This window comes from Suillus plorans, assembly GCF_016647745.1.
Source record: "Suillus plorans strain S12 chromosome Unknown HD556scaffold_14, whole genome shotgun sequence".
In the NCBI taxonomy this organism is placed as follows: Eukaryota; Fungi; Basidiomycota; class Agaricomycetes; order Boletales; family Suillaceae; genus Suillus; species Suillus plorans.
The window spans coordinates 365,498-382,056 of NW_024537398.1; the positions used below are offsets into that span (position 1 = coordinate 365,498).

A 16,559-nucleotide genomic window follows, 5' to 3' on the forward strand; every position below is an offset into this window, starting at 1 on the left:
TCACACACCATTGCCAGTCGATATATGCACGCGCTCCTGGAAAGCGATTGAGATCATACCAGTTGCTGCATCAGAATCGGCCACGAGCTTAGCGTGGTATTCTCGAACACCAAGGATCAGGCGCGGTCCCAACACAAACATCTGCACGGCCTCCAAAATCTGAATAAACCCAGAAATAATCTGAGGGACCAGGGAAGTGCTCTATAGAAACGATAAATTGTGGTAGCGTGCATAGGCAAGTGAAAGATTGACATACCATTAATAATGTCAGAGAGAAAATAACAATTAGCTCGATGCAAGAAACAGCAACAAAGCTACCACAGCCGGCTTGTCAGTGGAAAAGCAACAATAATCACAATATGAGCTTACCTCGCAAAGTAAAGTGCATGAGTTTTTATCAACACCGTGAAACAGTCCTCGATAATCCCTCCTGCCGAATGTTGTCGCAGTTCACGGAAGTGTTTTACCACAATCCAGACAGCGAGACACAGCGTGATGACCTCCCATACAGTGCCGAGCATCCAAGTAATCGAATCCAGGAGTGGGATGTCTTTCGGATAGTTAAACTGGCACTGATAAGTGCCAGAGAGAATGAGTTCCTCTGGTAACCATCAATGAGCCCAATGCACGTTTATTTTCATTCACAATTAAATGCACCCCCTGACATATCCATCGTTGCCATTATGATGGTCACTGCATTGAAAGTGTTGACAGCCAGGAAGGTGACAATGAGAAACATCAAGATCTTTCTGGATCCTTGATACATGGCATGCAACCGAGCGATGATGATGACTTGCACCATGTTTCAGTCAAGTCAATATCACTGATGTCTCGCAAGTGCAAAGCTCACCCGACAGCATCGCAAATACCACAACATTAGTCCAATCCAATGCGGTGTACATAATCCAGCCTGACGAATCCAGTCAGTGATCGGCCTCGGGTAGCACACACTTCAAACAGACTCACATCTGTTCCAGTATAGCGTTGTAGTCATTAGTGAACCAAGAAGTTAGCAAAGATCTACACCCACTGCTACAGGGCACCACGGTTAATTGGAGGGGAATAGAAAGCATCTGTGCAGAAGACTCACTGTATCTGTCAGCGAGATGGTCGGAACACTCGCTGTATGCCGTTGGTCAGAAGAAGCAAAGACAAAGACAGTGAATGCACTAAAGAGACATACTCAGCATGTACAGGCTGATTGTGAGAGATAGACGATTAGCACAACACCGATTGTGTAGCCTTCCGAACGTACGCAGCGAATAAGATTCCAAGGTAGCGCACCTAGGATACTGTACAGCTACGCACTTAAGTTCGTCACACCATCACAGGGCGAGCGAACCGAACCTATTTCGTGTGACAGTCACACGCATATTGAGGTCATCGAACTTAAGTTGTGACATGCGGTAAAAACACGAAAACATGCAGTAAAAACACGAAAAAAGTCCTAGTGCTGCCAAAAGTCCTTATATTGAGTATTTGCAACGCGTCTGCGCTTGCCGCGACCCTCGACATCAACCTCCTTCGAACTGTCAGTGGTCACAGCTGCAAATTGAGGCTCTGTATCATCTGGTGCTTGTTCATAGCTCTCCGACTCATTGTCGGCCAGCAGATTACCCAATCCATCAGCACTGTAGCCATCAGGGATTGATAATTCACCTAGCGCAATGTGCTGCAGAACGGCATCCACGGCAACATCGCTGGCATCGAGCTCGACACCTGCAGCATGCGCAAAGGGCGGCTCAGCTTCCTCGTCAGCTTGAGGAGTTTCAACCCTATATTGAGCTGTCTTGACACGGTCCCAAGTTACAGTATCGTTCTTCTGCACATCACGCAGTGCATGAAGAGCTTCACGGCTGGTCATGCTCTCAAAGGAGAGATTGAACGCAGTTCCAGCCTTGCACTGAAAAAATGCCTGAGTATTTCAATGTCAGTAACTTGAAGCAAAACGATGTGAATGACGTACTTGTTTAACCACGTCAGGCTTGTTAATAGCACGATAACCATCGATGAGCCACTGCAAAGATCTATCGCGCAGTGTGGGTAATGTTGTGTCCAATCGAATGACAGGTGCGGCTTCATCTTTCTTCAGCAACAACAAAGACTCTTCGACAATGTCAGCGTGTTGAGCTCGCTTGACGGCAAGCTTAAATACGCGCTGGACACCAACATCACATGGCTGTGCAATTCCGGTGCAGCCGCCAGGGACAAAGCGATACTTAATCCAAGGGTACTGTTGATCAAGCCAAGTGCGAAATTGAATCGACTTATGTACGGACCAGATATCCAGCTGGAGGGCATATGACATGGATACCCAGTACGACAAGACCCACAATGGAAGTGGGTTATCGGGGAACGAAGGGTGGATTACGGATTGAATTCCATCTTGCAACGCGCCACTAGCATGATCACGAAGGGACGAAGCTGTTTGAAGAGGCGGAACAGATCGGGAGACGAAGCCCATGGGGAGCTGGAGCATAGGGGACTTTTTCGAAAAGACAAATCTGGTGGTAGCTGATGCATTGGTTTCTAATGCTGTAGGCAGAGCTAATTGAAGAAACGCAGCGACAGGAAGGCTGCCGGAAGGAGCGATCGAGAACTGTGTAGGTACAGATAAAACATCTTGAATTTTGGCCGCTGGGGCAACATCTAAGTTATGCATAGTGCAGAAAGTGAACTTGGGGGAGGAGGGAAATGTTTCAGATGGCATCCTCATTGTAAACTGGGTTATGGCTCACCAAACATCGGATCCGCATTGGCAGGACTCTGCAGCAACATAGGAAGAAGGTGTGATGTTGCCGAACGGAATTGAACTTGCAAACGAAGCTCCGAGGGGTGAGCACTAGCGACGGAGTCTCCAGGTTGAGCGCGGGCATCTCTGCGCTCGTACAAAGAAAGAAATACTTCTGCCTAATGAGACTCCCAGCCCAGTCGGTCGTCTCACACAACGAACCTATGCGCAACATGTCACACGTCACACACCCCTTCGAACTTTCGAACCTAATGTTCATTCGGTCACACCCATATCAGGTCGAACTTAGGTGCGTAACTCTACAGTACTTTCAAGTCAGTACAACATGCGACTGTAACGAACAAGCTACAAACACTGAGATACATAACTGTCATTAAGGACCAGCGTTGTTTCTGGAATCAAGTGGTATGTTCATGCGTGTTCGGTGTTCCTCTGACGCCAGACTCTGCTCACCCAGATCAACTCCACCTATAAAGCCATTCTCAGCGAGATGGCTGCTCCGGTCATACTATCGACATACCTCTTGTCCGAATGTAAGTGCTGAAAATAATCGTTAGACGTCAGAAGTCTTTTAATGTTATCAGGCTCACCCCAATCATACACCACTGCAACAAAGGCGGCGACTGCGAAACCACAGCCAAGGTTACATTGAGTCAGCTTCAACATCTGACTGCTCTCCACGAACCTGAAAAATAGCTAGTCAAACGATATGAAATGATGGCCGGCCACCAACTGGGATCATTTGATACTACAGTCATATTGGTAGAGAATGGGTGTCGATGGAGGCAAACTTGGTAGATGTATGTCAATAACATTCGCAGTATCATATATATGTATACCATTATCCAGTGCGAAATGAGATCAAGGGGTGAATCTGTGCAATCCACGTGGATCAAGCGGTTGCATGATCGTCATCAGGCCGTCGTATCATAAGGATGTTAATCAAAACAAGTACCAATGCAGAACCTTCAATTTGCAACGTGGATGTGTTGCAGTCGACGAGCCGCTGGTAACGTTCACTTGTCAGGTGGAGTTCTCGTACTCCTTATGTATAGAAAATTTGATTCCAGCTTGGAACTTTGGAGGTTAGGAGATGCCTAGAGCGTTAACTCTTCGCAGCAGACGAGTACGAGATTCTGAGGCACAACAACTTGTTAACATATATGTGGAGACAACTTGAAGAAAGGCAAACACACCTATTACACGTGTACTAGCGAAGAACGTTAAGTCAATAGTAGTGAGACGGTCACGGTATGTAATTAATGAGGCCTGAGGAATTAGTCATATCACTCGAAATCAATATTGTGTTCCTGTTTCTCCCTTCGGGTCTTCCTGTGTCTCGTTGTCTTGGACCTTGCCCTTTACCCCTGCGGCTCTTGCCCCGTGCAATTTGGCATGACGATCATGCCATTCGCAATTTTCATTGCCATCTCCTTTAGTGGAGATAGCAGTCTATGTCTAGCGAGACGAATTCGAAATGGCTCTCTGCCTTTTCTCACTCAAGTTTCTTGTCTCGCTACTAGGTACACTGTTGTTATCCATGAGTGACGACCGTTCCTGCTTTGATTAATCAAAGTAGATGTTTGCATGAACACAAATCAATCCAGGGACCATGGTGTATTTTGGTCGTGAAACATTTGCGGGAGCGAAACACTTCAACGCCGCAAAAGATCTAACGACATGGAGTGTGAGAGAAAGTGGGGAAAGAAAGATAGGCTCGTACGAAGTCGTAACCATCATGATTCTGCTTGCGCACGCATTTCCAGATTTTGAAATATAAACAGAGAACGTGGGGGAAAGGCAAAGCAAGTCGCCTGAGTGAAAATATTCGTCACCACTTGCTATGTAGTCGACCAGAAAACCAAGAAGCATGCATGGCCAGGCTCAGCATGTCAGGTATCTTTTCCGATGAGTCATACGTTCGTGTGCAGGATCTCACCTAGGCAAGCCCAGCCCACTAGTACAAATCATAGCCTAAGCGCAGAGACTAAGTAACACAGGATGTCATCAGTAAGTAAATGGGTCCAAGTGGAAATTGCCGCAGAAAACGGAAAACGGAAGACGTCGATCGAGATTCGAGTGCTTCGTCATTGCATCATATGGCTGGTGGATTCTTAAAACGTTCATCCAGCACGTCCAAAATAGTGAGATCGACACGAAGAGAATGAGCTCGTGTCCTACCTGAGCTACCGAAACCTCCCTGCAAGCACATATCTCAATGTCTCATCTCGTCCTTAGGCCATCTGTCACTTCATGCGCACCCTCTCGCTCTCTACCTCGCTACCGTATCACCTGGATGCTGGAAATGGTGAGCGTAGAATATTGGATTTGTATCGTGGAGTTGGTGCGGTGGTAAGAGGTATCAGGTTTCACCAGAGACGTCCTGGTTGGGATTCCGCGATTGATGTGAGATGAAGATACAACAGCATCCCTAAGAGAGCGTTAAGAGACGAAATGAGAGAAAATGATGCTTGGATGCACAATAGTTGAAGGCGGCTCACCGTGTCATATAGCTGCCATTGCACACCATCAACCCTTATTCCGATGAAAAACAATCCAAAACGTGCCACACTGAATCCATCATGCAGTTGATGCCCCTTCGTCACGACTTGCGCTTTCGCAGTGTAGCCTGGGAGGGAATGTGGATTGGAACACTGTCCCTATTTCGCATGAACTACCTACCATAACGACGCCCGAGACTACACCGACACCTCAGGACTCTGACTGTTGAGCAATCAAAATCCGAGAACACCGAGAATGCGTGGCGAGCGGATCTCAGAATGCACAGGTTGTGCAGAGGGGTGATGCAGTTCGGTGGGGAGGTAGATAGTGAACATCTCGTTTCTGGGAGCGTACAGGATGATAAATTGATGCAAATACAGTAGAGCACTGGGAGAATACAAAGTCTGACGCACCGCAGGAAGTCCGACTTTTGTTCTGACGCTCATTGTGTAGTCGATGGTAAATTGATGCCCATATAATTGAAATGAATATCAGCAGCATCTCTACCTTGCTTCCTTCCTCTGAGGACTTGAGTCTGGGAACGTAGCAAATGCCAGAATATGGTAAGGGCCTAGGGCGACTGATGAAAACTTAACGTACCACGCTAACTTCGTCATGCATCCCGCAGTGGACGTTTTGAATGGGTGAGAGAAGCGGTATATCCCAGGAAAGTGCTTGCCTACAATATAATCCCATGAACGGGTACGATTCGGAGTCCTCCTTTATATCACTGTTAGTGTTTTGTACTTGAGAAACGAAACAAGAGAAATGGCACGGCTTACTTCTCTGGAGTCCGGACGGTCAACGTGCACACCTCAACGCAAGTTCGCCTTCCTCCTAGTCCTACATCGCAAGTCCTCTGTCCAGAATTCCAGGGATCAGTCGCCGAGTGATCACTGATGTACACTTGCTCGCTCTCCTCTGCCGGTAAAACCTCGATAAAAACTGGTCACATCAAATCCTTCACAGTTTGGTCCCATCCGAGACAACCTAACCACTTCGCGCGTAGAATTCGGCTGTGGCTACGTGCAGCCTGATGTATTTTCCAGTCTGTTCAACTTGCCTTGAAGTCAAACATAGATGCTTCCAACACGCACTGAGACTTTGAATTGTGCATCAGAGACTCGAAGTCGTGAAAATAAGAATAAGTTCGAGGAACAAGGCAAGAAGAACATGAATGATTCGGTCAAAGCAGACACCTATTGAAGCGTGTCACGTGACACGTGAGATATGCCCGCTGGACTGCTTCTTCCGCTACAACCTTTCCATGGCATCCGTCATCTCGGTGATTTTCATACTTGCCGCAGTCTTAGGACTGATTGCACGTGGCTACCTCTTCGTTCCAAAGGGCCCACATCAAACGTACGCTTTCTTCACTTTGTTACAACTTTTCGTAGTACGGCCATCATGCTCACGTTCGGATCATGTTATAATTTATCTTTCATGTGGATAGTCACATATGGCCCAGCTAGTACATCCTCTCATCAGTAAGTCATAAAACTCGCTGATATGGTTTTATTGGCTAATGCAGCATGAGCTTGAACGCCATATCGTTCAATAAACAATGGATGAAGTTTATGGTGGTCAAGTGCCGTCTGAGCAGGAAATAGACGTACACCGCTGTTGCTATGTCAGATTCTGTGTTAACTAAAGAGCACCTTGGAGTCCGCCGTCCCAGATTAGTGAGTGCCCCACTGCATGTAAGGTGGTCTTGCATTTGAAAATAGATTACATCCATAGTTATGTCTCGGGATATGTATCGCATCTGTCCATAGAGCCTTTCTTCTATTCTAATACAGTGCATTCTATAGTAATTGACATGCTCTGCAGATCATATTATAATCGATTGCGTGTGTATATTATTATGATTCAAACGATATTTTACAGGATTGCATGCAGCCAATTTACCGGAATGACATATCTGTCTGCGGAGGAGCTACACGAGTCTCAACTTTTGCCATTAGTAGCATCATGACTCAGGCTACTGCGATAATGGCGTTTACATAGGGAGGTGTACTTTGTAAGTGATTCTATATACTTGATGCCACCACACCTTAAATGCGTGTACAAGTACGATGGCATTGTGAAGTGAAAGCAGTACTGCAGACTGTTGCCTGAAGGAGCTTCGCGACCACAGGAGTCCTAAGACACCCGTCGTTTCCCGAGCTCCGCACCGTGACTCCGACAAATTCAGGCTGATTACCTTATGAGTAGTGTTGTTGGCAAAACAGCCGAGTTTTGCCAACTGGTTGTGCCAGACCGGTTGTGCCCGGTGATCAGCAAAACTCGCAGAGATGTAACTTAAATCTGATAAAATATACTTTAAAATCCAATAGAACATAAAAACCAATGTCCCTAAAGCAAGATGTTCTATGGTGGAGGACACCCACTTGCATCATTGATGAATATGGACAATTTCGAGCACCTAGAACTCAAGGTTACACTTGGCATTCAAGTTGCAAAGTGCTGAAATGATTGGGATATAATGATAGCAAAAACACTTTCTGATAACCTGCAGCCCTACATGAAATTCACATACTCAAGGCCTTTACTGCGATGATTCTCAATTCCAGAGTCATGCAGGCAAAGTAGAGCGCACATTCTCTGATCACAGAGTACACACTCAAGAAGTTGGCATTGCTGTCGAGAGTGCACAGGCTCTTGAAGTATCTTTTGCATGGACTGCTCTTGACCAAACCTTGTGACACAGATGACATCCTGCCACAGACTCAGTGTTGAAGAAGTTCGGAACATTAACAAAGTTGAAGTGCTGGAGAAAAATGCTTTTGATTTTGATGAATTGATGTCTTCATTATGAATGTCATACACATATATAGCCTAGAGTTTCGCCACCCTGGCAAAACAACCAGTTTTGCCGGTTTTGCCGGTTGCAACTGGCAAAACTGACTGCAAGTAGTTTTGCCCCCCACACTACTTATGAGGCACCTGGCACGGGCACCTTTCTTTCTTTTCACATTTTTCTCCCTTGAGCTTCAAAGATGCAGATCACAGCATTCGAAAAAAAGTATATCATGGCAACGCTCACGTTTCTGCAAGTTGATAATCACCTGCTGATTGTGGGTGGCAGTCACAGTACCTCCGAGTGCAAGATGCCATGATAAAGACGCCACTCTACCACCTCTCACAAACATGTCGATCCGCTGTACCTTTTGAATCTTATCATGAAATTCTCTAGTACTGGCATATACAATCACAGCATGCCATTGTAAAGTTGCTGTGGATGCTGGTGGAGGTGGAGGTAGCGCTCTGACGACAAGTGCTATAAAATACCTGCATAGGTGCCAAGGACAGGTAAGTTACTATCATCGTCTATCTTCTCCAAGTAAAACCATGGCTTACCCATACCCTTTTGCATTCCCTGATGCTAGACAAATTTCCCAAGTGTCATCTTACTCCACACTCTCCGGTGCACTTGAACCTGCACCGACTCAGTCAACGTATTACCCTGTTCGGCCGAATGCCAGTACCTCCGGTAATGTAGGACTATGCTTATAGATTTTTATCATCCTCCTGACTCGTCTGATAATTTGTAGGTAATACTCATCTCCCAGTATATATGTGCCCAGACATTGTCAAACCCGGACCTCTCAGGTGCCCTTGGCCCTGCACATGGACAATCACACCAATATATTCGGTCACAAACCCCCGTAAGTGACGCGTGTTGAGGTACTTGCAATCGATTCATGTGTTATGAATTTGTAGGGGGCATCCATCTCGCCATATTCAGCTGTCCCATATACGTCAAATGGCAGCTACGAAGGGTCATCTGTGAGTCCACATAAAATACCTGCCGTTATTACTTTCTAATGTCCGAAGTCTGCTCGCTCTTGTTACCCGTACCCTGAGAGGAATGTTTTGCACCCTGCCAAATACATGGCCAATATGCCACCCGCTGTGCCCAAAAAGATGTACAAGACCATCGCTCCTTCAGGATTCCATCGGCTCCCGCAGCCCGTTGTCACTGACACATCTGCATCCCCGAAATCGTGGTGTAGGATTGGATCCCAGCACGCTGCCATCAAATTTAACAGGAAGGGTGGAGGGATGGCCTTCCGTGTCAACGAGCTGGTCGAGCTCGAAGATAAGCCAGAGGTGGAAGGAGGCCATGATCAGGTGTTTAGTGGCATAGGAGATAGGTTTATCAAGGTTTTCATCACGGTAAGTTGAAAGCCCAGACCACTTTTTCGCAGTAATTAATTTGATATCTTTCCGTTGCAGTGGCCTGGGTACAGTCAATTAATTGTAGAAAGGCGTATCTGCACCGATAATGGAACTCTCAAAAGAGAGAAGTTGCTCAAGTTGTTGGCGAAGTACGTCGAAGACCTCGTGCAGAATATCCACGTACGTCCAAGTGTACTCACGATAGTTCAGATGATGATGACATAAGCAGCTACAAGGGTCGAAAAAGGAAAACCAAATCAAAGAAGCATAAGCCAAAGGATTTAGACTCAGAATCGGAAAGTTCAAGTGAAGAAGAAGTACGCAAGAAGAAGAAGAAATCAAAGTCTAAGGAAAGTGGGCAAATAGAGGACATTGTGGAATGCTTAAGTAAGCTATCCATAGATGATCCAAGTTATGTTGTGTGCTGACCCCTGAGCAGGCCAAAGACTGTAATGAGGCCGACGTCTGTATCATCCTCGTCGAGTGCGATCGAGCGCTCCCAGCCTGGGTCAACCGGGCCTCATTTTTATTGCAACACGCTCCCTTCGCTAATCCTTTTCTTACTCGGCAAGAGTCCGCGTTTTTGCGCTCGGCCTCAAGTTACTTACGATTTGTTGGTACTGATCAGCCTGTGCAGCGCAAATCGATACATGTAGAAAAAGGATACGAGAAATACAAGGTTGAGTGGAGGCCACGTGGGGTGCCCAGTATTTGGAGAGACTGTTTGATCACTAGTCTTGTCCATGAATCGGGATCCAACTGGCAGGTGGAACTTCATGTGAAGGCTTGATGGGGACAACGTGCTGGACTCGCGTATCATTATTCCATATAGTTATATTGTACCATTGCAAGCCTGGAGCTTGCGGGTATCCTGTATAAATAAATAAAACTCCTCTGTTACGTCATGTATATTTGTGGGGCCGAGGCTGTATCCTCAGGCCTCAGCGCTCAGCGATGACCGCGGAGGCACTCATGAATCGGAGTTCCCATCTGCATGCTGAGGCTGTTCCTCGATGGAAACTTTAGCACCCAAGCGAGATATTTCTGAGAACGCTGCTTTAAGTAGGTCAAGGTCTGCGTCCAAGCCCTCCGCCCGTGTCTTCATCTACAGAGAAATCAGACTACACAAAGATGCACCTTGGAAATTTACACACCGCAGCTATCGTATCACTAGCTGCAATCAGCTCATGATGGTGGTTGTAAACCAGAGACTACCTATCACCATCAAGTTGTCGTATTTCTGAACATCCGAGTCCATGAGCAGACGTCTCACACGATCTTGGACGACACGAACCTGTCAGTAGGTCATTCTCTCGCTTCAGCAGAGCCGACAGAGATGATGCGGTTATGAGTTGTTCGTAGTACGATTTTGCGTCAAAGGCTGCTGAATCTTCAGTAGCATGGTGAGAATCGAGCTTGAGAACTTGATGACTTTCAAAGCATACCTAGATCCATGGGGTCATCTGATTTCCCAGGTATAGGTGGTGGTGGACCTACTCCGAGGCCATAGTGCCTCCTCAAGAGATCTCTAGCACGAGACTTTGCAAGAGGCCCTGGAGGGGTTTTTGTCCGAGGCGTTTGTCCAACACCAAGCGAGGATCGACGAGAATTGGACGGAATTAGGGTTGAAGAGCTTTGAGGAGACGTTGGTCGCAGCGGAGACGAGACCACTCTAGGAGCTGACTTCACACGTTGGGCCGTTGGGGATGTAGGTGTAGACTGTGCGGTGGACATGAGGTTGATGATGATACTTACTCCAATTAACAGTCCAATGACGCGATCACGTGCTTGTGCATCGGCAACTCAGACACCGAGTACTTAAAAGTTAATTTTATCTGAAATCACTGCGGTCACTTGCAAGCATCTAGTATTAGTCAAAGCACGGCCCATGGCACAGATGCCATTCGGGTTGTCCAACTGTGCCATCACTCGAGCCTCATTAGCATTGTAGTGGGAGCGCTGTGAGGGGTTAGCCGGCGGGAGCAGGTGTTAGGTCAGAGAGAGCAGGTAGCGCAGGCAGAGCTGGTGTCAGGGGTCTCGGGTGTTCAGGGTCCGAGAGTAGCATGTAGTTAGGACGCGCGTGGCTTAGACAAGACAAGCATCTTGGGTTCCTGTCCTCTTCAGAGTGCTAGGCTGGCGTCTCCATCTGGTGATGAGAGTGGGGAGAACACCCACTGGATTAAGCAAGAACAGACTACAGGGCATATCTCAGTAGAACAGTGCGCAAGGATACGGCAACTTCAACCACAACGACTATCACTGCCGAATTACAGTACACCCCCGGTTTCTTCACCGACAAACCCACTAGAAACCAGGCCATACTGTAAGAATAATACATCAAGTACTTACAATTAGAGGGCAATACTGATACATGTATACCTAAGACCCACAGCTGTCTATAATCTATAAGGGCTAATGTATCAGTGGAGGATCCTGGTCTGGTACTCAATCCACGGTTCTCTGGACCTGGTACCTGGCCTTCGTTTGATGGCATCGTGGTTCTTCAGTCTATCTATAGGTAACATTACTTCCACGTGATGACTGGGCCTGGATCATGAGATGCGCATCTGATGGACGAGTCTGATCGGTAGGTTGATTATCAAAAATAGCACCAAGGTCCAAGTGACAAGTCCCCCGCTGGAGATTCCCGCTTGAATGCGAGGCTACGCCACGTTCTGTGTGCGTTGTGACCCTCCAGGATCACCAGGTTTCCTACTCCTTCTGGTGCCAATGGCGTGTTAGTGAGTGTCATTTCTCAGTAAAATTATATTCAAGACTAAATAACGATGTAGAGCGACCATATATTAACGGATTGCGCCCGTGGCGTTCATATTGCCAATGCCGCTTGGATGGCGTGACGTGTCCTACATGTCCTACTCCTCAGCTGGTGAGCGATCAAACACATGACGCAAAAATTTGGTCAACTGTCACATGACCCAGAACGTGGCACTTTTTCCTTGAGTTACGTCACCACTCAAGGAAAAAGTGCCACATTTTCTGGGTCATGTGACATGCGACAGCCCAGGACATGGCATGGGCTGCCTGTACCTGTAGGACTGATGTATCACATCGCTACCTACAACTATAAGTCATTGATGTATCACTACCTACAACCATAAGACATTGATGTATCACTACTCTGCATTAGCCGAATTCGGCACAATTCAAACCGAAATTCCTCCAAGTCCCGCAAATGTGTAGCTGCCTAGAAACAGGTTTAAAAATTGTTTGAAAGCCAAATACCTATCTGTGTCACCCAATTCCACAAGTTCCAATATGTCAAGAACTAACAAATATTATTGCATTAACAAACACACGACACACGCAAGCAACTACGTATATGCAACAATGGTATAAATGACACAATGGTCGGAGACGCGCATATGCACTCATTTGCGTCCAGTCTTCTGAGTCGTGGATGAGCCACCAATATTGTTGGCTTCTGCAGCACGCCTGGATTGGAACCGTTGACGTTTGCCTCGGCCATCCTGCTGATCCGTTGATTCCGTCACTCTCTCATCAACCATGGCGGAGGCGCTGGAACCAGCCCTGCGAGCATTACCTTTATTCAACCGCTCTCCTTCAGATTCACATGCACGCTTCTTGCCTGTGTCAGAAGGGGGTCCTCTTGGGGCGGCATCAGACAGAGTTGTCAGAGTTTGGGTGGGGGGTGCACCGGCAGGTGGCGTTGATAGAGTGCGGGTTGTCAATGAAGGCGCCTGGGAGGGTGGTGGAGTGGAGATAGGGAAGGTGAAGGTGGAATTTGTAGTGTGATAAGGCTGCGGTCCAGCTTCATTTGGGGTAGTAGCAGGTTCGTCTGTGGGGGTCCATGTGTTTTGTGTTTGATGAATTTGTGGTGGTGACGCGATAATCGGTAGTGAGTGTTGCGGGGCAAGGTATTGTTCGAGAATAGGTGGGTCGTGTTCGAGAATGGATGGGTCCTGCAGAAACGGATTCAAACTGTGCATCATCTCCGAGTCTTGAGGAGGTTGCGGAGGCATCGGAAGAATGGGAAGTGATGGCTGCGATGTGTCGTCCATGTCCATTTGTGGCGGAGATGCGTAAGGCTGGGAGAAGAATGGAATGTCGATGGTGTCCATGAGAGAGGAAAACTGTGAGTCAAACAATGCATCAGACGTGGCAGTTGTGGTATTGAGAGTGGTAGGTGGTGATATATCAGAGGGTAATTGGACAGTAGATGAAGATCCAGAAGCGATGACCGGAGTGGATGGTGTATTGACCGGATGCAGCAAGCTTTGTCCCTTCGACAGTGCGGCTGCGTCGGCTGTTTAGAAAGAGGCATTAGTCTGATATCTTGTACTGAGTAAGGGTGACTGACAAAAAACACGTTCTACAAACTGCGTGTAAGGCACCATAATGTTCTGCGAGAATTGGGGATAGGCTTGACTGAACCGGTTGCCCAGTTTCGTTGTACCAACATGGAAACTACTGACATCAAGTGTCCCACCTGCAGCAGGATGTGGCCCGCCCATGAGTACCGTGAATACCCAATCTGTCATTTCATGCAACTCCTCGAAGAACTGGGTCAAAATCACAGCGATTTTGGATATGTAGCTGCACATGCTGTAAGAAAACATTGTTCATAGAAAGCAAGGAATGTAACTTACACATCCTTATCGTGATCCTGCTTCTTTGCTTCCTCTATTTCCGCACTTTTCGCCTCCTTCATTGCCTCGATAGCAGCAAGGACCTCTGCCTTTACTTCCTCGGATTCATTGTTGAAAGCGGCTTTGACATGCCGCTTAACGATACCCAGGGTAGTCTTCTTAGCCGGCTCAGCGAAGGGCGCTTTTTTTAGCTCTTCCTGCTCAGTCTTTACCGCATCTTTGACTTTCGTATAGTGAGTTTTCGAGTACATTTCCCATGGTTGCAAGACACGAGTAGGTTTGTCCGTCGAGCCCTTCATGATATTTTTCATCATTTTATTGACTGTGGCAGTGTGCTGTCCATTCGCCCGCCGACCCGCTTTTGACGTGCCCAAATCATTACGGAATTTCTCCATGAGGCGCTGTTAACATGGTGAGGAACACGTTATTGAAATTAATATTCGGACAGCATATACGTACCCGTTGACACAATGCCCAGGCTTCTGCCAGCACAGTAGACTGTTCCTCGGTTAAGTCCACATCGAGCGGAATGTCTTTAAAGACAACAGCACGCTCTGGAAATCTTGCTCCCCATGCCTCAAAAAAGGGATTCCAGAAAGGTTCGTAATTTCTGTTGGCCTTACATTCAAGGAATTGATTGTGGAATGTCGCCATAAACTCGATCTGCTCGGCAGAATATTTGGTGGGTGGTGCCATTGGTAAGATTAGATGTACGTTGCAGGTAATAGCTATTAGTTAGTGTGGCAATGAGATGAAAAATTCACTTCGAGCGTACGATTGTGAACCACATGTGTTTTCGTCCGACTGCTAGAGATGGACCCATTCAGTGCAATGGTAGTATGTACGTAGAGCTTTTATTTATGTTGAAGATTATGAGACAGGCCTTAATTCATGCTTGACTGGCCTCGCGGCGCTAGCACAATGATCCTGCCTGCATTTGAAATATGATATTGGTTGGATGAGTTTTCGTCCTACCAAGACTTGGTGTGATCCTACTGAGACTCAATGTAATTAGGGACCAATTCAGTGCAATGGCAGTCGGACTTTATCTCTGTTGATGATTTCAAGTTACATTTACAATGCTATAACACACGCTGACATGAGACGGGCCTTGATTCAATGCTTGCAAGTTGCAACTGGCCTAGCTTAGCATTGTGATAAGTTTGGCCCATTGAAATATGATATTGAGCGAATGAGTTTTCGTCCTACCAAGACTCAGTGTCACAATGGAGGATCCTTGGTTCTTTTTCTTGAAGACTACCACCACTCTCTACTACAGCTAGTCAAAATGGCCCGTCCAGTTGTTCATAAAACAGCCGAGGCGAAGCTACAAGCTTCGCGTGAAAGGCACCGCCGTCATTATGCAAAGTATGTCATACATTCATTAATTATTTACATCCGTTCCTGACCAATTACATTAAAGACATAGAGATGATATTTTGAAGAGGCGGAGAGTGCTTCGTAGCTCGAAGACAAAGGAATCAAAAGAAGCGAAGAAATTATCCAAAGAGCTCTTGAAGGCTGTCACAAAAGCCTTGCGTTGTAGGGATGATGATGAGTCGGAGTCGGAGTCGGAGTCCAATTCAGATGATGACTCGGAATCAGAAGATGACGAAAATATCAAGCTGTATGTGCATATGTTCAATTTTATAAATAGAAATGAAATGAAACATTAAACTCAATTTCAACAGTGACAATCTTCCAGAATGCTTACGCGTTATCAAGGACATCAAGGACGAAATGCTGGCGATGATCGGCGATGACCCCTGCAAATTTGCTGAGGGAGTCTTTTGCGACTACGTGAAGAGTTTCCCCGAAGACTCTTCCCCCGGTGATATTTCCATCATTGAATCCTCGATTGCGAAGGTCCAAAAGATACTCAACTGGGCCATTCCTGCACAAGATCAAATCTTGAATTTTTGCGGAGTCTCACCTGGCTCTGAGTGGCATGCTGCTGACTCGGTCACCCGTTTCTTAAGGACCGTGCTCGCATATCTAGAGGACATTGAGGGTCTGATTTTCCTTGGAGGAGTTTGCGAGCTCGCACTTGCTCACTCGATGGGGGAGATGATGTATCAGAAAGGCCTCAGAATTTGATTTCTTCCATGTACTCATGTAACGTAGATTTTGTGCACGTAGCGTGTAGTCCATACGAGTTTTTCTTGCGCTGTGTCTAATATACTAGTACTAAGGTCCAGAACGCGAGGCACCGTGTGTTGATAAACAAAGTCATGTGAGGTCATTTTGGTCACGTGTTGTACGCGTCTATGGTTAGTATCGTGTACACCTCATATGAATATACTGAAACTTACACCATACCATCAGGCCAGAACAATACCCGCTGTTTAATCAATCTACTGGTGAAGCCCTTCAACGTGGTCCTGGCAATAATGTAGTACAAGGTAAGTGTAGATATATTTGAAGTCACGGAAGCCTAACATGTAAATTTTCAGAATGATCTGCCATGTCGACAATTTGCATGCTTGGCCACCATT

The 16,559-nt window shown here is 46.7% G+C and overlaps 5 protein-coding genes across 5 annotated transcripts; 2 read left to right on the forward strand and 3 right to left on the reverse strand.

Moving 5' to 3' along the window:
• Positions 1-994, reverse strand: HD556DRAFT_1440498 (uncharacterized protein; the record flags this gene model as incomplete). The annotated part of the gene is made up of 6 exons (XM_041306121.1): positions 1-201; positions 257-314; positions 370-601; positions 658-792; positions 851-910; positions 967-994. The coding sequence occupies 6 exons, from the start codon at positions 992-994 to the stop codon at positions 1-3; spliced, it is 714 nt and encodes a 237-aa protein (XP_041162967.1).
• A 7,611-nt stretch (positions 995-8,605) lies between these two features.
• HD556DRAFT_1232595 (uncharacterized protein) lies at positions 8,606-10,226 on the forward strand (the record flags this gene model as incomplete). The annotated part of the gene is made up of 4 exons (XM_041297522.1): positions 8,606-8,752; positions 9,092-9,433; positions 9,494-9,616; positions 10,074-10,226. 4 exons carry the CDS (start codon positions 8,606-8,608, stop codon positions 10,224-10,226), a joined length of 765 nt encoding a protein of 254 aa, XP_041162968.1.
• A 73-nt stretch (positions 10,227-10,299) lies between these two features.
• On the reverse strand, positions 10,300-11,202 carry HD556DRAFT_1353463 (uncharacterized protein). The gene is made up of 4 exons (XM_041302412.1): positions 10,882-11,202; positions 10,727-10,826; positions 10,591-10,606; positions 10,300-10,541 (listed from the first exon to the last, which is right to left on the reverse strand). The coding sequence occupies exons 1-4, from the start codon at positions 11,168-11,170 to the stop codon at positions 10,407-10,409; spliced, it is 540 nt and encodes a 179-aa protein (XP_041162969.1). The 5' UTR covers positions 11,171-11,202; the 3' UTR covers positions 10,300-10,406.
• Positions 11,203-12,825: 1,623 nt separating this feature from the next.
• Positions 12,826-14,760, reverse strand: HD556DRAFT_1306200 (uncharacterized protein; the record flags this gene model as incomplete). The annotated part of the gene is made up of 4 exons (XM_041299883.1): positions 12,826-13,721; positions 13,776-14,020; positions 14,065-14,465; positions 14,524-14,760. 4 exons carry the CDS (start codon positions 14,758-14,760, stop codon positions 12,826-12,828), a joined length of 1,779 nt encoding a protein of 592 aa, XP_041162970.1.
• A 592-nt stretch (positions 14,761-15,352) lies between these two features.
• On the forward strand, positions 15,353-16,161 carry HD556DRAFT_1440503 (uncharacterized protein; the record flags this gene model as incomplete). The annotated part of the gene is made up of 3 exons (XM_041306122.1): positions 15,353-15,432; positions 15,494-15,691; positions 15,756-16,161. 3 exons carry the CDS (start codon positions 15,353-15,355, stop codon positions 16,159-16,161), a joined length of 684 nt encoding a protein of 227 aa, XP_041162971.1.
• Positions 16,162-16,559: the final 398 nt, after the last annotated feature.

Excerpts from the sequence above, each read along its gene's own strand:
- HD556DRAFT_1353463 (XM_041302412.1), bottom strand. The coding sequence starts at position 11,170 with ATGTCCACCGCACAGTCTACACCTACATCCCCAACGGCCCAACGTGTG. Across the intron at positions 10,827-10,881 it reads AGATGACCCCATGGATCTAG|ATTCAGCAGCCTTTGACGCA; the intron begins GTATGCTTTGAA and ends ATGCTACTGAAG.